This window comes from Pezoporus occidentalis, unplaced genomic scaffold (genome assembly GCF_034315485.1).
Source record: "Pezoporus occidentalis ecotype Australia unplaced genomic scaffold, CSIRO_AGI_Poc_V1 ctg2, whole genome shotgun sequence".
Lineage (NCBI taxonomy): Eukaryota > Metazoa > Chordata > Aves > Psittaciformes > Psittacidae > Pezoporus > Pezoporus occidentalis.
Window position 1 is genome coordinate 11294100 of NW_026913855.1, and position 20997 is coordinate 11315096.

Consider the following 20997-nt stretch of genomic DNA (forward strand, 5'->3'; position numbering starts at 1 on the left):
GGGCTACTGATATTCACAGTGATGGTCTTGCACACAAAATCCAGGTATGCCAAGTGCTTATATTTCATTCTTCAAGGATTTCAGAGCCCTTCATTTGGATGGGAGTTTCTACTGAATTGGGCTTCTTAGGAAGGCTGAAGTGCCTGCACTTCTCTTCATATGCAAAGAGGTTAAATGATTCATTGTATGACATGACTCCTTGTCACTCATCCTTCTCAGTCCTGCTTCCCCTTCTGATATCCTGTCATGGTTAGAGATGTCTGGTGTTTGTCAGAGATTAAAACATTAGTTTAGGTGGGCCAGGCTGCTATAAATAAGGTATGAACTTGTTGGAATTCATCCGATTTTTGTTGCTGAATGAATTGCTACCTCTCTGCTCATCTGCATAGGCTGGAAGTTTTCACATTCTTCAGTATTTTTTACTGGAGCAGTTTAAGCTAATGTATTTTATTGTATTGCTGGTATGGATAAAAACAGGGACATGGTTGCTTTAAGCAGTTGAGCTGACCCAGTAATGTGAATACACAGAATGTGAGTATACTTAAATTTCATTTTAGCCTTGTCTGTAATTCTTGAGCTATTGTTCTTGACTTCTAGCAAAAGACCAGCTAGTTCTTTCTATCAGTGCTTTGCTTCCTGGAGTCTCCTTTTAGAGCTGCTTTCTATTTCTTAAAACCAAGCGTGTCTAGTTTCTGCTCATTGGAGAAAGCAGAGAGAAGGCAAGTGTGCTTGTCCTGGACAGAAAGGGCAAAGATAGTGGTTTACTGGGGTTAATATGTGTGCACTGGTATAACACTAGAGAGGGTAAATTTTCATCTTCATCAGGGAGTGTAGCAATAGGACAAGGGATAATGGGTTCAGACTTAAAGAGGGGAAGTTCAGGTTAGATATAAGGAAGAAGTTCTTTCCTGTGAGGGTGGTAAGGCACTGGAACAGGTTGCCCAAAGAAGTGATAAATGCCCCATCCCTGGCAGTGTTCAAAGCCAGTTTGGACAGAGCTTTGTGCAGCCTGGTCTAGTAGAAGGTGTCCCTGCACATAGCAAGGGGGTAGAACTCCCTTCCAACTCAAATCATGCTATGATTCTGTGGTTGGAAAGCAAAAACAAAAACAAACCCCACAACAAAACAAATAAAAAACCCACAAATGCTGCTATTGTTATGAAGCAGAAAGAGAAGTGTCACCTACAAACACAGCACAGATGGAATTATGAATCCTCTCCAAATCTGTCCTATGCTTCTATGGTTTGCATGGTGTTTCCATGGCATTGCAAGTGAGGATGACCATGAAGTTGGTACCTCTATGCCGAAAGTAGTTTTTGGATAGTTTTCGCAGCTCCTTTCCCTTGAATTTTCTGAGTAAATTCAGTTGGCTCCATGTACAGGATTCATAGCTCAATGCCAGCAAATGCCAAGCAAAACAAAGTACAAGGAAAAAAGATAGTGAAAAGCCAGAAAGAGACTGAGAGTAGTTGCCATTAAAGAAAAACAAAACAAATATCAAAACAAACACCCCCCCAAAACAACAACAGAAACAGACACACCAAAAAAAAGAAACAAAAAAAACAAAAAAAAAAAACCAAACAAAACAAAACAAACACAAAAGGGCAGTGTTAGTGACCATGTGTAATGGTCATGAATGTTGCACTACTCAAGACAGCGGTGCTATTAGGAATAAGTCTCTGATTCTTCTTGTGATGAGTGTGCAAGGACATCTTCAGAAGACACTCATTTTATATGCAGTACTGTCAGTGTCAGCTTTGAGGAAAATCACTGGAGAAGCTTATTTGTTAGTAAATGTTCCTCCCCATCCAATTTGACTGCCTTTGTCCCCTTCCTGCAAGCTACAGAGTAGCTGCAGAGACCACCTCTCCCCCTTCACAGCAAAAGGAGTCAGGAAGATGCAGTTCCCCCTTGCTCCTTGTCCTGCTGCTCTGTGCTGCACCACTGGCTGATGCTACACAGGGTGGTAGGCACTGCACAGGTACTGTGTGGGGAGCCTTCGTCTCCAAGAACCCCAGTGCTGTATCCCTGAGGATCAGCAGAGAGCAGTTCAGCACCCCTGCCTGGGAAGTGCCAACTGCTGAGATACTGAATATTCAAGCTAAACTCAATGGCTTAATGCAAGGGTGAGAAATCATAAAAAGGACTGCTCTTTGCTGTCTCTGCCTCTCTCTCTTACAATATTTTTAAACGGATGAGTTGTGCCAAAAGATACAAGTTGTCTTTGAAACAATTTCTAAGTGTAAATGTGACATTTCCTCCACTAATCACACTTTCTTCAGGTGAGAGATAATAGAGTTGTCTGACTAGCTCAGCCCTGGGTCTTTGCTTGAGTAGTTACTCCAGAATGAATTATATGCTTAGTGGTGCTTTTGTAAGTTCTTCTCTTTTTTGTGTTAAGTTCTCAGCTCATTTAGCATCTCAGTTTGAATGTGAAAATATTCTAAGAGGTGAAAGATCAGCGATTTATATGTAGTACCCAGCATCCTTCTGCCTGGTCCTAATTTTAGTTTGAGTTGATGTCATAACAGATATATCAGTGCAGAGAACTTACTGTATTCTTTTCTCCAAACATCAAAAATCCATGCTGATTTCATGCCTGCTAATTCTCGATCAAGGGACATCTTTAATTAAATGACAAAATAGTGTGAATGGTATATAATTGTGGGTAATTATTATTTATTTTTTTTATTCTTGAAAATCCATGTACATGTGTGCTCATTTTCATCTTCTCTAACCAAAAGCAAACCACTCGATATCTCTAACCATATGGATTTTGTATGCCATTCAGAGCAACCCAGTCTTATATGGTAATGACTCAACAACTTACTGAATCCAGTTAGCAGCTTTATAGATCGTTACTCAAAGTATCTCATAGTTAAGTTTCATAACAGTCCTACTTAGACTATCTCACATCCTCCCTGTAACTGTTCATTAAAGGTAACCATGACTTCTATCAGCAAAGAAGTGATTCACCGTTAGTATTTCTTTCTCTTGATCCCCACACCCTACTCTATCCAGCCTTGCTTCTTTACCTCTGAAAGCTAAACAGCTTTGGCTGATGTCCCACAGTACCAGCGAGTGGTTAAGAGGCAATGATCTTGAACAGATTCATCTTTAGTGGCAGTAACCTCGTAAGCATCGCTGCTATATTTGATGAAATACTGTAAGAGCAAGCTTACAAGCAGAGGTTTCTCTTCCCAGGATCTGTGTTACATTTGCCAGAAGGGAGAACTTTGCTTGCATAGGATGAAATCTGTGCTACAGCAGAGGCCCTGTGAAGGACCCTACACACGTAAGGTCTGCTCAGGTCACTGACCTCAGGCTTAGCCAGTGACAGAAGAGTTTGCACTGTTGCAAAGTTCAGCTGTCATAGCTGTTTTTACATAGCTCTTCTCATGCTGTCCTGAACACACTCATTCATTTCCAAGCTAAACCGGTGCCTCGTTGGTTTTGGCTGCTTCTGCTGATCAGTTTTAAAACGTTGCTACTCAGGGACCTGTCCTCCTTGTTTTGTAAAACGTCAGCTGAATCCTCAGCAGAAAGAGATGTCATCCAGTTGCCTTCGGTTGGGAACAGATCAGGAGACTGGACTCAGCAGCATTTGGGGATAGCAGATGGGCTTTTTCCTCTCCCTTATATCTTGCATGTTGAACATAATATATAACATGTTTTCGCATGAACTTGGGGCAGGGGGAGAAAGAGATGTGTTTTGGTGCTTATGTGGATTCAGTGAATTACCAGCTTGTGATTTTAGCCCCTGTTTCCATGTGTGTTTCTCTTGACAGCATAAGTCTTCGTTTGCACTGCTCTCACCCCCACAGTGTGCTGGCACAATGACTGGTGTGCCCATTCAGTAAACCAGATTGGGAATATGTGTCCTTTTTTCTTTTTCTACCTGGTCATTTTCAACCACATCAGCTCACTAGTGTGGTTCATCACACATGCAGCCACTCAGGCAGATATGCTGGTTTAGTACAGGAGGGCAAATCTGAGAAGCACTTGGAGACAGGATTGGAGAAGGATTTGTGCAAGCGGCACTGCTGCTCAGTTTTATCGACTCACCCATGTGCTACTGAAATGTTCACCCCAGTATTGGGGGGGAAAGAAAATAGATACAGGCTCAACCTTAAAAAATAATAATAAAAAAAAAAGTAAAAAATACTCACAAATTGATCCAACACAGTATGGATCTAAGCATGGGCTTTGTAGGCAAGTGCTCAGACTTATCCAGATTCTTTCATTGCTTCCCTGTGGAGTTTCTATGGTGTATTGTGGATATGCAGAATCAGAACTGAGATCTGTTGAGATACAAGCGACTAAGCTTGTCCCTGCCAGTGCAGATGTGCTAGCAATATAGGAAGCTCTCATCCAGCTTAGAAGTGCTTATAAATATTTTGACTGTTTTATAACTGTCCAAGTCTCATGCAACACATGCTTTGGGCTGATCTTCAACTTCTATAGTGGGTTTATTCTAGTGAAGGGTGAGATTGTTTTAATTTTTCCTCTTATGGATGTTAAAGGAAAATCACAATAAGCATCAAGTATCATGATACTGATTAAATCCTATCTATGAAAAGTGTGTGGGTTTCAGAACTGAGATCTGCAGATGTCTCTCTCCCTTTATCTACACCGTGCTGCTCAGCAATCTGATCTTACTGAGTTGTCCAGACTGTGTCTCTGTGTCTTCATGTTTTGGTAGAGACTACAATGCAAAATGTCACAGGGATATTTTATTCTCCCTCTTCTTTAAGGGCTACAGTGTTCCCTCTGTTGTATCTTCCATTTTAAGGAGATGTATTCCCTCACTGAATCCACACACCCAGCACCTGTGTTTGTTCAGTCATCTCTGTAGAGAAGTGGTTGGGGAGAATAGTTTGTGCACGTGAGGGCAGTGAAGAGATATGGTGGATGCAGATGATTCAGAAGGGAGCATGAGTGGCATTGCAACCCTTTCAGCAGTGGGCCTAGTAAATTTCATATTCTTTGGTACTGTGTATATTTCAAAACACAATGTTAGAACACCAGCTATCCTGGCTAGGTGTGACAAGAATTAAGCAGAGAACAAACTCAAAATCTTAATGGTGATACTTGGCAAGATGACTGTTCAGGTTTAGCTACCTGTAAGCTCAGAAGGAGCATCTTATTCCTTGTTTGTTACCATAGTGTAAACGAAGATCTACTAGCAGAGATGGTGGTGTTTAAAGTTATGCCACCAAATTGCTGTGTCTTATGTATAATAAATACCAGTGTCCACTTCTGTAACTCTAAAGTTAGCGATGTAAGAATAACTTGAGTTCATTTGAGTCAGCAGTCTGGATTTATAGTTGCTGTCTGGGTACAGCTGTATGCAATCTACTCTGAATTGCCTACAAGGCACGTATGTGGGACTACGGTGCAAGAGCCTATGACATGTATGTCTTTTTGCTATGACTTGGACAATCGTCTCAAGTATTTAATCTTTTATTTTTGAGGAAAAAGGAGAGTATACATCTTAAACCTGTTTAAGAGAGTCTCCAGGGAACAGACTGCAGTACTCTCAAAGCAGTACATGCCCCCATTAAGCCATTCTTTGTTACGGTACAGGCATAAGTCATAAATAGTTAATTTGTTCCTCGGCAACTTCACATTTCATGTAAGAATGAAAGAGCACATATGCAATGGAACTTTTTTGAGATCAACATTTAACCCCTGCAAAAGATTGAGCAAACATCAAGATTTCCCCCAAACTGGTGATCTTATCGGTCCAAGCAAACTTGCAAAGTTTAATAATAAATTTTCCTTTGCAGCCATGACAGTGAGTGTATGTATACGCTTTTATACACGTTTCTTATACAAATACATGGGGTTATTTTTCCTTGTAACGGAGTCGTGGCCTCTCATTCCTTTCTCCAAAAGGGAGTATAGGTACCTAAAATGAAAGGCAGTTCCTCCCTCACAGCTATTGTATACATAAGGAAGAGGTACAGTGAATTACTACAGAAGAGCAAATGAGTGAACATTTGGAGGCCAGGATAACATGTATGAATACAAGGGAAACATGGCTGGTTATTCAGAGCATTATATTGAGGCTCCAAAAGATGAGATTTCTATTACATTTCTATGTATTTCTATTATGAGATTAGCTGATCTGCAGTATGTCCTTGGACATGGCATTTCCTCTGTATTCCTCAGTCTCTCTACCTGCAACAGGGCATAAAGTTAATCACCTTCTATGTCAAAAGGCCCTAGTCCCCAAAACTTGTTCTCCTCAGAGCCAACCAGCCTTTCCTCAAGGACTGGTGTAGCAGTGTCTTGTACTCCCTGAGCATCCCCAAACTGCCTTGAGGTGTAGATTTCCAACAGGCTTGTTTGCAGCATTTTTTTGTTAGAAGAATGATTTGGCCTTATTTTAAGATTGCCTGGAGTTAAATAGGATCTTGGAAAGCTGAAAGCAAAGGGTTAACCTCTTGATATCAACTGAAGAGAAGTATAAAAAACAAAGATGCAGTTCAGCCTGTCAAAGATACGCAGCAGCTTCCATGGCTGTTCCTTAGAGTTTTCCTAAGGCATCTCTCAGCCTCAGAAAGGGGACAAGCAGCTGACTGACATCTCCCTTTGGGATGCTGCCTTACAGAGGGACTTTTCTGGGAATTTTTGTTTTGTTTTTTATTGGCTTTAAGTATTGAAAGGTAATTCAGCAGCAGTTTGGTTTCCTATCTGCTATATTTTAACATTGGCCTATAAGACTAATGAAAGGGTTTCTGACCTAAAGAGGTCATCATTTTCAGAGGATTCCTTTCCCTTCTCAGTCTGTTGGTGTCTGTTTCCTTACCAAAGGTTTTCCCTCTTTGCTTTATTTCGTGGGAATTCATTGTTGGAAACACTAGGTTGCCAGGTATAACAGCAGTGGTTTGTATTTTCTACCTCCTTGACTTCTTGAACTAGGCTTTCTTCCCCATCTCCTTTCAATGCAACAAATGCACAGTGTATTCAGTTGGAGCCACAAGGAGCTATCTTTGCTTCTCAAGTAACTTTCTGCATTTTAAAGATGGTTAACATTATTTTATGCTAAAGAGTTGAAGAGTACTGCCACCTAGTTCATCCTCCTACTCCAAAACATCTCTACTTATAGCACTCCTGACAGACACTTGTATAACCAATCCTTAAAGATTTCCAGCAGCGGGGACCCCAACCGCCTCTCAAGTGAACATTTCTGCAATATGAGCTCATTGCTTTCAGCTCCTGCCGCTTGTGAATGTTGATGAACAGATTATTACCTAACTCTGTGCAGCAGCATTTTATGTATTTGAAGGGTGTTTTCGTGCTCTCTCTTCCTTATGCTGAGCAACCTGTGCTCTCTCAGTCTTTCCTTGTAATTTCCTTATAATAGACATCTGCTTGTTCTCATTGCTCCCTGGTGATCTGCCTCCTGTTGCCTCACATCTCTCTTGAGGTGTGGAGAGGGTACTTCAGCTAAGCCAGCAGTTTAGTGTTGGGTGGGGCAGAAGGATGTCACTCCAGCTGCATTTCAGCAGTTTGTCCCAGAGTGGTGCTTGCTTAGCTTAAAGCAGGACAACAGCATCACAGGTTCACCATCAGCTCGTGATTCTGTGTAGTCCTTAGGTGCTATGTGTAGTACTGCTCTATACCCAGTTGTTCTCCATCCTCTGTGCTTGCAGCTAATTGTTCTTGGGTACATACAGAAGCTTATAGTTCTTCTTGTCCTTCAAGTCCTGCTTGAATTGTATCCTTCAGCTTTTCCAGTTTGTCAAAATTCATCTAATTTTGTCTTCAGTTATACTTCCAGTTTTACCCAGCTCAATGTAATTTTCAAGTTAACAAACACTGCTGCTGCATTGCCTATTCCATTCATGAAAATATTCCATCATCTGGGAGCCAGCATGAAGAGCCCTATAAAAATGACCCTTCAGATTTCTATATGAACCGAGGATAACTGCTTCCAGAAACAAAATATTGGCAGCTACTCCAGCCATTTGGAATATCACCTTTTAGTGTTAATTGTATTGATCACCAGTTTTCACATCTACTTTCATGCAACTCACTACAAGGTGAAACTTCTAGGAGGACAGATTTTGTAATACCTAATTTTATGAATTTCATTTAGCGACATCAATTTGATGGATGGACCACTCGGTGGATAAAGAACTGGCTGGATGGCCGCACACAAAGAGTTGTGGTCAATGGCTCAGTGTCCGGCTGGAGACCAGTAACGAGTGGTGTCCCTCAGGGATCGGTGTTGGGACCAGTCTTGTTTAACATCTTCATCGCTGACATGGACAGTGGGATTGAGTGCGCCCTCAGCAAGTTTGCTGATGAGGCCAAGCTCTGTGGTTCGGTTGATACGCTGGAGGGAAGGAATGCCATCCAGAGGGACCTTGACACGCTTGTGAGGTGGGCTGATGCCAACCTCATGAAGTTTAACCATGCCAAGTGCAAGGTCCTACACCTGGGTCAGAGCAATCCCAGGCACAGCTACAGGTTGGGCAGAGAAGAGATTCAGAGCAGCCCTATGGAGAAGGACTTGGGGGTGTTGGTTGATGAGAAAATGAACATGAGCCGGCTTCAGTGTGCTCTTGCAGCCCAGAAAGCCAACCGTATCCTGGGCTGCATCAAAAGGAGCGTGACCAGCAGGTCAAAGGAGGTGATCCTGCCCCTCTACTCTGCTCTTGTGAGACCTCACCTGGAGTATTGTGTGCAGTTCTGGTGTCCTCAACATAAAAAGGACATGGAACTGTTGGAACAAGTCCAGAGGAGGGCCACGAGGATGATCAGGGGACTGGAGCACCTCCCGTATGAAGACAGGCTGAGGAAGTTGGGGCTGTTGAGCCTGGAGAAGAGAAGGCTGCATGGAGACCTCCTAGCAGCCTTCCAGTATCTGAAGGGGGCCTATAGGGATGCTGGGGAGGGACTCTTCATTAGAGACTGTAGTGACAGGACAAGGGGTAACGGGTTAAATCTTAAACAGGGGAAGTTGAGATTGGATATAAGGAGGAAATTCTTTCCTGTTAGGGTGGTGAGGCACTGGAATGGGTTGTTCAGGGAAATTGTGAATGCTCCATCTCTGGCGGTGTTCAAGACCAGGTTGGATGAGGCCTTGGGTGACATGGTTTAGTGTAAAGTGTCCCTGCCCATGGCTGGGGGGCTGGAACTTGATGATCTTAAGGTCCTTTCCAACCTTAACGATTCTATGATTCTATGATTTAGTATTTTTATTCCTTTTTTCCACTTTTCATTATAACTTATAAAAACTTTTCCAAAGATTTTTCAACTTTGTCTAGAACTGCTTGCAGCTGCCATGGATCCATGGTTTGTGGAATATTGATCTTACACCATTTTTTCTTAACTGGTTTAGCTGACTGTGAAGGTATGTTCCATATACACACACACACCTCTACACATGCACCTGCCCCTCATGGTGTTTTCTACTTCCTGCAATTCATAGTTTCATTTACTGATTCTTGATTAGCCTGTTACCCATTTATAGAGGGAAATTAGGTTGTTTTGACTAGATGTGGTTGATACATCCATGTTTTCTGGTTTTCATCTTTTTTATTTCCATTGTGTGCTTACAAGTAGTTTGGTTATCTGCACAGAGTTGTTTGGGGAATGTAATGTAAGTAGTCTATAAGCTACTATGGCTTACTCTATTTTGTTGTTGATTTTGTTTCATTTTCAAAGATAAGCACTCTGTTTGACCTTTTCCAAACATTCGGTAGCTTACTTGTCCTCCATGAACTCTCAGAGATAACTGATAGCAGCTTTGAGATTTCTTCTGCTCATTCCTAAAGTATTTAGAGCAAAGTTCATCTGTTGGATAATTTGAGAACATTTGATTTACTCTAGTGCTTCCTGTGTATTCCCCATTCTGGTCTGAAATCTTATCCCTTCTTTGCTGATATTAATTCCTGCTAGTGAGAGGATCACTAGGCCTTTTTTAGTAAAGTCTTAGCAAAAACAGTATTTTGATCTTCCTAGTGTAACGTCTCAATGACTTTCTTTTCTGTCTTGCATGGCAGACCAGTAATTTCATTGTACTTAGAAGGATGCATCTCATTTTGTACCCTGACATTTTAGTCTTCGTGCCCACACAGTGTTTTATTGCATGATGCTTATATCATCTTTCTGTAGGAGGTGTTCACTATGCATGCACCCTATCATATTCACATTTTTCATTTGTCTTTTCATAAAGAGTAGACATAATACTAAGGGGACAACATGCCAAACATAGCAGTTAGAATTTTGCAAAATAGTACTCATTTTGACAGCTGTAAAAGTTCTGGCCAGTGCACCTGATTGGTATATATTGTCGTTATTTGGCTAGTTTTAATGCTGCTGTGACATTTTCCCCATCTTTATACTGAAAATAACCAGTCAAGCCTCACCTACATGACACAGGCTCTTTGCCTGTCGTCGTGATCCAAATGTATTACCTTGTGTAAATGGGACCCAGCCAGACATTTTTCCTGTGTGTTAACAGTATTTTAATCTGCTGGCCAGTAGTTATCCTTACTTTGAGGGCTTTTTCTGAGTTTTCTTCCCAAGGCACCAACTGTCAGAAAAGCAATGACAACAGGTTTCTTGTGACTGTCTATGTGGAACCACACTGCCCTTGGAGAGGGTAGGTGGGGAATTTCTGCATCTCCAAAGTAAATCCAGTTAGCTAGATTAAGGCTGTAGAACCTGACAGTTCTGAGATTACTAATAAAGTATAGACTGGAAGAGGATACTAAACAACACTTAATTGTGCAAGTGGCTTCAGAATTTTCACCAGCTTTAAGAGATACTGTAAGCAGCTCCATTGAGGAACCCCCTATATATTTGCATGCACACAGATACAAATGTTTTTAAGTTGTCTTTTAGTGCTGTGGGCTGCCCAGGGTGTGGGCAGGCACTTTTAATGTGTTGCTTTTACGCAGAAAAAGGTCATTTCTTTTAACCTCTGCTTTCAGTTTTTAAATCCTTTCTGTTTTCTGGTCTCAGGTTAACTCATCCCTTCCTGCTCCCTTCTTCTCCCCATCCTGTTTTTTCCTGATACGGGATTAGTTTGTCACTTAACAAACAGCTGATTTGGTTATCCTAATGCTGGCCCTGCACCTTTCCCTGCCCTATCCATTGTATATGGGATGAGTTGCTTTTCCCTTCTGTAGACTATTTTGTTTCCAGGGCTGCTGTACAATTTGCAGAAAAGAAGGGTGACTGGAAGCGTATGTGCATGGGAAGAGTAACCTGAAAGAAAGGTAACTCAAAGGGTCTGTGCCCACATTTATCCAGGTCACCCCCTCTCTCATTGATTTGCTGTGTGACCTTGTGAAAATCATTTAGGTTCTTGATCTGAGTCCAGAGCCATGTTCCTCCTTACCTCAACTTTCAGTAAGTCTAAAGAGAACTTAAACACCTAGCTCCTGGCATGGTTAGGACAAAACCACTAATCTCAGTGATGACTTCTATACAAGTACCTGAAACAGCATTCAGTCCTTCCCATGCACTTGTCTGCCATCTAACTGTGTAGCCCCTGATTCCTGGTAGTACTCTGCAGAGATAGATCTGAACCAGCTGTTACCCCCATCCATCTTCTTTTCTTAGGAGAATTGTTTTAAAATCTTATATAAATTCCCCTTTTACTGTATTACAAAATACGTTTTAATTTGACAGTGATGTTATTTTCAGTAATGCTTTTTGTAGCCTTTAGTATTAACATCTAGTTGGGAGGGGAAACTGCTAAACTTCTTTGATCTTTCACTCGGAAGAACTGAAAAGGTATCACACTTAACATTTTTTTCTATAAGTACTTTAGATAGCATTTGAAAGAGTCCAAATTCCCCTCTCGTGTTGGATTTGTTCAGATTATTGAGATAGGTTGTCACTCTTAAGTGCTTCCAGATGGCATTTCAGTTGCCAATGGTTGGAAACTTTTGAGCAATACTGTTGTGGCTAATGACCAGTTATGGAGTCATTAATATTGCTGTCTGACAGAAGTAGGACCAGAGCCTCTTCCATGCTCTTACCTGTACTCTGTGGTTAGAGGGAGATGAATATAACATCTTTGCACAAGAAGCACAACAACACTGCAAATACAGTGTGCCTTCCAGAGTTACTCTTTACAAACAGTTTGTTTCCCTGAGCCACTCCAGTACTAGCCAGTTGCCTTGGATGGGCACAAGGGGTTTTGAATGAGATACCTGATTCATGAAGTTCTGCCAGCATCTGTTGCTGCTGGAGCTGCTTCATTCTGCGACTAGGTTACTAGGGATTTAGGAGGCCAAAAGAAATGTGAAAAAAGTGGGAGAGCCATCAATGACAGCAAATATGTGTATTTGTTGTGGTTTTACTCGCTGAACATAAATTCTTCTGTAGAGTTCAAAATGCTTCAGCTGCCAGGACTTCCAGGTATCGCATGCTTCTGTTCTTCTCAATGTGCTCTGATTCCTCATGAGCTATGTCAGCCAATTTTCTTTTGAGAGAGAGGAGGTGATCCATCATCGGCATCTTTTGCCTTGACCTCTGGAAGATTCAGGATTCAGATTCTCTTGAATTCAGGTTGTCATGCCATATGTTCTGAACCACACAGGGAAGGAGAAAGTGAAGGAGCTTAGATGGCAGTTCCCATGAGACCAAAATTTGTTTGATGGGTAGGAGAATGTTTAAGCCTCTAGTGGTTAATTTTTTAAACAACAAATAACAAAAAAATATTAGCCCTTGAGTTTTGTTTTGGTGAAAACATGATTAGACTTTGAAAAGCATTTGACACAGAGCCTTTTCAGTCAAACATAGGGAAAGTGAAGCAAAATCATAGAATCGTAGAATAGTAAGGGCTAAAAAGGACCTTAAGATCATCAAGTTCCAACCCCCCCTGCCATGGGGTGGGACACCTCACACTAAATCATCCCACCCAAGGCTCTGTCCAACCTGGCCTTGGACACTGCCAGGGATGGAGCATTCACAACCTCCCTGGGCAACCCATTCCAGTGCCTCACCATTCTAACAGGAAAGAATTTCCTCCTTATATCCCATCTAAACTTCCCCTGTTTAAGTTATAATCTGTTACCCCTTGTCCTGTCACTACAGTTCCTCATGAAGAGTCCCTCCCCAGCATCCTTATAGGCCTCCCTCAGATACTGGAAGGCTGCTATGAGGGCTTCATGCAGCCTTCTCTTCTCCAGGCTGAACAGCCCCAACTTTCTCAGCCTGCCTTCATACAGGAGGTGCTCCAGTCCCCTTATCATCCTTGTGGCCCTCCTCTGGACTTGTTCCAACAGTTCCATGTCCTTTTGATGTTGAGGACACCAGGACTGCACACAATACTCCAAGTGAGGTCTCATGAGAGCAGAGTAGAGGGGCAGGATCACCTCCTTCGACCTGTTGTTGAAGGACACCTCCTAAAACCCTGTGCTGTACACAGAACAGGTATTCTGTCCTGTCTGATGCTGAGACCATCACTTCATTATTTTCAGCATCCAATTATTTTTCTATGTTCAGGACATAAAATTGTCTTGAGTATTTTACCAAACAACCTTTTCTCATTTGACACATCGGTGAGTAGAAGTTATTTCACTGGATTTTGAATGTGTTTGTATCAGAAAGTTGGCTTGTTCCTATCTTTATTCTACCTGTGCAGCTCTTATAGCTGTTGTAGTGATAACCCTAAGATAAGAAAAAGTAGGTTTTTGTACCCTATTCTAAGCCTCACATGCTTGCATATGTTCTGATTTTTGCATACATGCCCACTGCAAGGCTTGCTTTCATTCCTGAAAAGTTCAGCCTTGGTTAGTTGAGAGACTCATTCTGTTGAAAGTGCATAATGTTCAATCTATCTAGCATGATAACTCCAGGGTTACTATGCTGACAGCAAGGCAAGTCTTGAAAATATTCAGTCTTTAGCTTACTTTTGAATCTTCCTGGATTTAGAGCAGGATTTTGAACTGCCTCACTAGATGGAGTGGTGAGCCCCTAAAAATTGAGGAGGCCCAGTATGAACTGAGAGCACAAAGTTCATCTTACAGGAGGGACAACTCTCGGTCACATCTAGGTTTAAATCCATGTGAAATGGATTCCTCAGTATTGGCATAGATCAGATAGGATGGGAATTCTGTCATCTGTGCTTGATAGATGATTTTCCCAAAGGGAGGAAAATTGGAGGACAGAGTCATCACTGATGCTGGAATCCATCCCCTTGAGAACTGGTTTCGTACCTGCTTCACAACTATCAATCATTGATTTCTTCAAGGAATCAATGAGTCATTGTATTAAAAACAAAAACAAACAAACAAAAAACCCCACAATCCCAAACCCCAAGGCTTTGTAGGCTTTTTCTGGCCTTCCATGGCAGCAAAAGTCTGTGTCATAGTTAGCTTATGATCCTGTGGGGACATTGGATTTTCTTTTGGTATAATGGAGAATGATATTTTTCTCCTTATTCTTCACCCTAGTGATATTTCATTGTTGCCTGCGTGTAATGGATTCCATTACTTTTGATGCTGTGAGGCTTAAGAGCTTTTTAATGGAAAGTGCTTGGATCTGAGATGGGTTGACTGTATTGTTGGCTGGTTACTGAGACTACTGTAACAGGGCACAAGGGAAACACTCTCTGAGTTCCTTGTGTAACTCTGTCTGTTTACAAGAGTTCTCTTTCTCTGGGAGATGGCAGAAAAAAGCCCTGCACCATTCATATTAGCTATTCTCTTGCTGGCATATATCAACAAACCAAGATGGTCTGTTGAAATGGGAAGAGGTCATTAGGGGCCAAAGTACAAGTAATTGCTTGAATTGTTTCACTCAACATTTAGTGAGTACGTCTAACAGCCAGGAGGCCTGCTCCTTCAGGTGATGTTTATGAATTATTTTTTCAGTATATATCTGCTTGTATCTCTTCCTGCATCTAAGAAATTAGGTGATAGATTTAGGCAGAAAAGGAAAATCATGAGCAAAACTTTCTAACCAGTCCAAATTGGATTTTGGATACATGGCAGTGGCTTATGGTTATTTAACCATAGTTTGTATCTCAGTGACTGAGAAGCTGAAAAGTTATCAAGTGATTTAATTTTTCATTTTAACTACTGGGTATTATTTGTGTGCTTTTTAATCTCTCTCAATAAGCTGACTATTTGCAGAATTTTTAGGTATTTTTTCTACATTAAGAGTTTTCTACATTAAGATAAAAGTTAAGATGGAACTAATATTAAAGAAAGAAAGAATGAAAAGGCCAGGCAAGTTCAGGCTTTGGTATTCAGATACAGATTTCACCAAGTCCAATTAGAAAAGAGCAAAAGCCCATTACAGTCTCAATGTTGTGAAATAGCAGAAGAGTGTTTCAGTCCAACCGTTTGTCAGTAAACATGCATCTCTTTTAAAGTGACCACCAAAAAAATCCACAGTGGTCAAACGATGTTGACAATATCAACATGGTTGTGTTGACCTGAACTATCTTTGAAGCTGAACCATCCTTCTCAGCCAGGAGTCAGCTGGAAAAGACATGCAACACAAATGGCTGTTCCCTGCATTCTATGGGTTTAAAACAGTTCTTTCACCTAGCATCAAAATCACCTTAAACCAAAACATGTCCATTTTTTGAAATATGCTGCTGTATACAATATACCTTTCCAGAGAAATGGAGTATTAGCATTTGAAAGGGCTGATGAGAGTGTATCTTTGGGAAAGGCCTTTGTTCAGAGAATTACTGCTATATTCTACATGCATATTACCATGGTAAATGGATTATTTGCCATTGACAGCAAGGTATATAGCACAAGCCTTTTGCCATTTTTCATTATGTGGTTCCTAGCAGAGGGTGCTATTTGTCAATTTAAAATTTATAGTAGGACATTTAGTAGTTGTGCCTACTATCATAGTGGTGGATGTGGTTTGAATGGATAAAACAAAAAGGAAAAGGTAATTACATCATCTTCTTCTTGCAGTTTAATATTCCCCTCCATTTCCACTTACAACATGAACTATTCTGGAACTGCTGGAGCCACAAAGCGAAACTTAAGCTGTGCTTTTTGCATGGCTTCGGCAGCTATGATGGTACTAACATGGAACAGTATTTTAGTTTCTTCCCATCATCATCCCTTTTAGGACATTCCCTAAAGTCATTCCATGCATACTCAGAGCATGACATGATCTCTGTGAAGCGTGTAGTGGTCATTGAGTACTGTGTGAAAGTTTATGTAAGGTAATTACATAATGAATCTTTTGAGGGGATATAGCATATGAACAGCTATGGCAGGAACTGGGAGATGCTCAAAGAACCTCAGTAACATGAGTCACTTAAGAGAGAGAGAATAATCTCAAATACTTATGCTACCATGTGTGTAGATCTTTCATTTTAAATAATATTCTGTAGGAAAGGTGCAATATAGATGTAGAGGTGAGTACTACTGCTTAGTGCACTGCTCGGTACAAAAGAGATGGTACTCTCTTTCGGTCCTTGATGCTGTGGGAGATTGTCATCTCTACTTTTCTGTTCCTCAAAGTAAATGCAGCTCTCTAGAAAAATCATAGAATGGGTAGGGTTCAAAAGGGAAAAAATGTCTGCTTCTGTGTTGTTCTCACCACATAAGAGCAGGTGTAACCTCTCTGCAGAACTCTCTGTGCCCTTGTGCTTTATTTAAGACAGATGGAAAGTAGAACACAGTTTTAAAATGGGGGTTTTCCCCACTCACTGCCCCTTTGATCTCGTTTTTCAAGTACAGGATGAAGAAATTTTTGTGCTTGTTACAGTATTGCATGAGAATGAGACAAATGCCAGTACCAAGCATTTATTCTTAGGCATTTATTTTGGTTACCAAATGACCCTGTGTCTTTGTCTTACCTAACGACTGAGACAGGTTCCCCAGTGTGTTTAGGTGGTTTGCTGTTGATAACTTCTGGGATCAGCTTTGTAGCCAAGTTGTGTTTAAACATCCTTCGGTGGACTTCCAGGGAAAGCTAACACATAGGTATTAACTTTTATTGCCTAACATACCCTTTCATTTTAGCCCTGGTCCCAGTGTCAGATTGCTTTTGTGTTTGTTTCATTAGACTAGAGGCAGAGTAAGGCACCTTAATTTTCTGCAGTGCTCAAAATCAGGCTGAAATACCAAAATACTGACCTTCAGGTTGGCCCCCATGCAGTGAATCTGACCTGGCAGTGAGCAGCTCCCTAGCATGTGGAGGTGGCTATATGCCAGTTCCTGGAAATCATGAGGCAAAGCTGTTTCCTCCAAAAAACATATGAAAGAGCATTAGACATTGTGTCACTCCAGTGTTTGTCCAAGGACTGTATTGTGTTTCCTTCTGTGGCATCAGAATAAATTCCTGTCTTCCTTTTCCCTTTGAGCAGTGCTTCACTGTATTCACTGCATTTCATTACCTGAAAGCCGCAGGCTGGTGCAGAGGAGGCTTGTGACACTAAGATCACCTGAAGCCTAATGGGAGAGGAGTCCGTGTGACTGTGAACTGCATGGACTTGTCTGGCAGTGCAGTTCAGGTAAATAAAGCCCAGTGCACTCAGCGTTTAGCTTTTGGTTTTTTCACTTTAGGTTTTTGCCTCAAATTTTCTCGTGCTCTGGATAGAGAGCTACTGCTTCTGTATCATCAGGCTGCAGCATGGTATGCAGCTGAGAGTTCATTATGCATTAGCAGAGCCATCTTTAAGGTAGGCAAACACTCCGTGACTCTGCAGAACAAAAGGAAAGCAAGAAAGAGAATCAGCAAACATACTATTTGCTGACAATAATTGTTCCCGTTGCAGCTGACAGCAGTGGTTAATGACATTGTCTTAGTATTTTATTTGGGAGCAAGGGGGTAAGTATTAGGGGCAGAAGAGCCAAGAAATACTCTTCCCCATCTCCCTTGAAAAGTTGGCTTAAAACAATACTTAAGGTTTTGAAACTTACAGTGTGTCTTTTATAGAAATAGCATCGAACCATTAAACTCCTTCTTTCTAATTAGTAACAAAATGCAGGTAAACCTAGCTAAAGGGTGGGACAAAACTAACATACTAACCATGGGAGTTACGTGTAGTCAGACATGTACATTGGTAGTTACATCATTTTTTGGCTATAATAAAAACTAATTGCATCGAATGCGATCCCTGTTTTATTTCTCCTGCAGCCATGCTTAACTTCAGCTAACAGAACTCTCATCCAGGGCTGCTCTGTAAGACCTTGACCCTTTCCTGATCTAAATGCCACCTACAGAGGTTTTCCACAGCACTCACAAGAAACTGTTGTGTCCTATTCTGACCTATTTAATTTGCCTCATGAATGAACTGCTCACCGTGGTAGAGAGAGGGGGATATGTAAACACGTGGGTCCAGAAAAATCATTACCTTTGGTTAACCACAATAGGGAAAAACAGTGCTGTAGCTAGCCCTATCACAGCCTGAATGCTTTATGCAAATTTGTGTCTGCATCACATTAAATGGTGGTAATGAGTTTTCTATCATGGGATATATTCCTGCATTATACAAAACTTAATGATCAAGCCTGCAATTGTACATCTTCTAAATATATTTTCAGCCAAAGCAATTTGCAAATACTCTTGATCAGGCGGGTTGCTGTAGCACTCTAAAAAGCCAAAATGCTACCAGCTGTAATGGTATTTGCCAGCCTGGTTTTGAAAATTGTTTCTGTTGAGCCCTAATTCGTTATCCCTATCTCTCATTCAAATCTCTTTCTTGCAGTGTAGCATCTGGCCAAACCCTTGTTATTCCATGAAGTTGCTTATCCCAGGTCTGTCCTCTCAACTGTTTTGCAGAGGAGCAGAGCAGAGCAACACTTTCTCCACAGCTACACCTCCCCCTCTTTTCTCAAAAATCACTTTTCTACAGCATTTAACCTGTACCCAGGGAAAGCTCTTGGCTGGTTTTTAGCAGTTAACTGCAGCAGCTTAACACTTTGTGAAATGCAGTTTGCCCTTTCCTATGCTAGTCAGGTTTAACTTGCTTTATCTTCAGAGCACACAAAAAGGAAAGAGGCTTTAATTTGAAATAACCTTTTTATTATGAACTGCCAGTGGGAGCAGGGCAAGCTTCCAACTCATGTTGGGCGGCACAAAGTTGGTATCAAATAGCTATTCTGAGGCTGTTTCTAGTTTTTAGTAGGATTTGAAGTTGAAATGGGTATATTTAGAGTTATCTTTGTGTATGAGCACATATAACCTTAGTTTTAATCAAATAGTCATAATGAACATGACTGTTTGAACATGAAGCAATTTTCAGGCGAGAGATGACCTAGAGCTTGCTGAATCCTTTCTGTGCCATTAAATCCAGAGTTCTGCCAGTCTGCCAGATCCTTCTATCTAGTACTTGATCTCTGTTTTCCTGTTATTTTCCCCCTCCGATTTTCTTTCTTTCACTGAAGTGAGTGTTTACCTTTGAAAGGAGAAGCAGTGTGGACTCCAGTTGAAACTAAAAATAAAAAAGATGCCACAACTGCCATTTAAAATTGGTAATATTATAGAGATGCCCTTGCAAGAGCTATGTAATCCAGCCTGGTTTTGATGGAGACCAAGACTTTTTGCTCTCTTATTTAACTTGCTGGTTAGCTCCTGGTTTTGCATTAACTTGTCTTTGCCTAACTCAGCAACTCTTAAATACTTTTTTATTCCACATCATTCCATCTCTACCTTTTTTGTGTTCTCTTTTGCCTTTTCCTTTGCACAGCAGGGGATAAGAAACATTGGCACATGTGCCTGTGGTTGTGTCAAACCCCAAGCTTCCTGGGCTGCTCCTCATCTTAGCTGCAATGTGGCCAGTGCCTGGGAGCTGCCATGTGGTGCTCACTTCACTTTGGGAGAGACAGCCACCTTCACCCTTCATCTCTGTCCTTCTCCACACATGGATACTTCAGATGCATTTTGCCCTTGTTTCTAATTTCCAGCAAAAGCAAAGTAGTTACCTGAATTGAAAAATGAATATTTCACTCTCTCTGTAGCTGTGTGTTTGGTCTCCTCCCCCAGGCTGGAGCCTGGATGGCAAGACTTGTGAGATGCTCTGCATTAGCTATCAACATTGCTTTCCAGTGTGCAGAGGTTCCATCATGGCATCCCCACTGGTCTGAGGGGGTATGTGTGTGCAGTGCTCCCTTGAGGTAGCCCCATTAGTGCCAGAATGACAGAGCAGTTGTGTTAGCAGCAGTTCTGTGGGGTTAGCATAGCCCTTCTTGTGGGCTTGCTTGCCCTGCTAAGAAGCAGCCACACCTCATTATAAGTTGAGGTATAAGATGGACTTCAGCAAAGTCCTCTGCCAAAATTAAAATTCAGCTCAGTTCCCCTCTCTCCAGACTGTGTATTTTAGCATTAAAGTGATTTTCAAGCAACAAGAACAGAATCAGACCGCAAATAAAAAATGATGCAGAGGGTAAGTGTTTGGCCTTATATATTTACATTTGCAGGCAAATGTATTTATGAGTCCTCTTTTGGTTTATATTTTGTAGGACAAAGAAGGTCAGCCATTGCTACCGGATCATTTACCGCCACCCAGAGAAGACTTTAACGCAGGATGAGGTGCATCGCATCCATCAAGCTATTGAAGAATCAGCAGTTCGAGAACTTGGGGTTGAGGGCAGGTTCTAGCATCACTGCTCGGAAGCCCTAATGACAGTTGAAATTTCCTTTTCTTTGTTTTGTGGGAGGGGGTTGGGTGGTGCAAGTAAAGAGAGGAGGCTTGTGACTAATCCTAGCACATGGAAAATGATTGATAGATGGGCAATGGTAAAACTACCAGATAATAAACATTACTACTGAGAAATCATTGACGAAGCGCTGGCACTTTATTGTAAGAAAAGGGGGAAAGGCAGTAATGTAAGATTTCCCTCCTGTTACAATAAGAAATACACTGCCTGGTGGTTTTCTGTGTTGTTAATTGGTCCCTGGGTTCCATTAAACTGCAAATGCTTGGCATTATTTCTGCATTGACAGGATCTTCTGTCCGTGTAACAAGTGAAGCAAATCAGAAACACAGATTAGCTCAGGGATGAAAAACCCATCTCTCCCTCTATTTTAAATAAGAAATGT

At 41.4% G+C, this 20997-nt stretch overlaps 1 protein-coding gene across 9 annotated transcripts in view; it reads left to right on the forward strand.

Annotated features, from left to right (window-relative positions):
- The window catches only part of FARS2 (phenylalanyl-tRNA synthetase 2, mitochondrial), a 245622-nt gene extending 224888 nt beyond the window's left edge, over positions 1 to 20734 (forward strand). For all 9 annotated transcript variants that reach the window (XM_062617816.1, XM_062617818.1, XM_062617811.1 and 6 more), the window contains one exon: positions 20418 to 20734. In XM_062617816.1, the coding sequence (XP_062473800.1) occupies positions 20418 to 20556 (139 nt within the window). In that variant the 3' untranslated portion in view covers positions 20557 to 20734. The remainder of the gene's footprint in view (positions 1 to 20417) is intronic.
- The last annotated feature ends 263 nt before the right edge of the window (positions 20735 to 20997 follow it).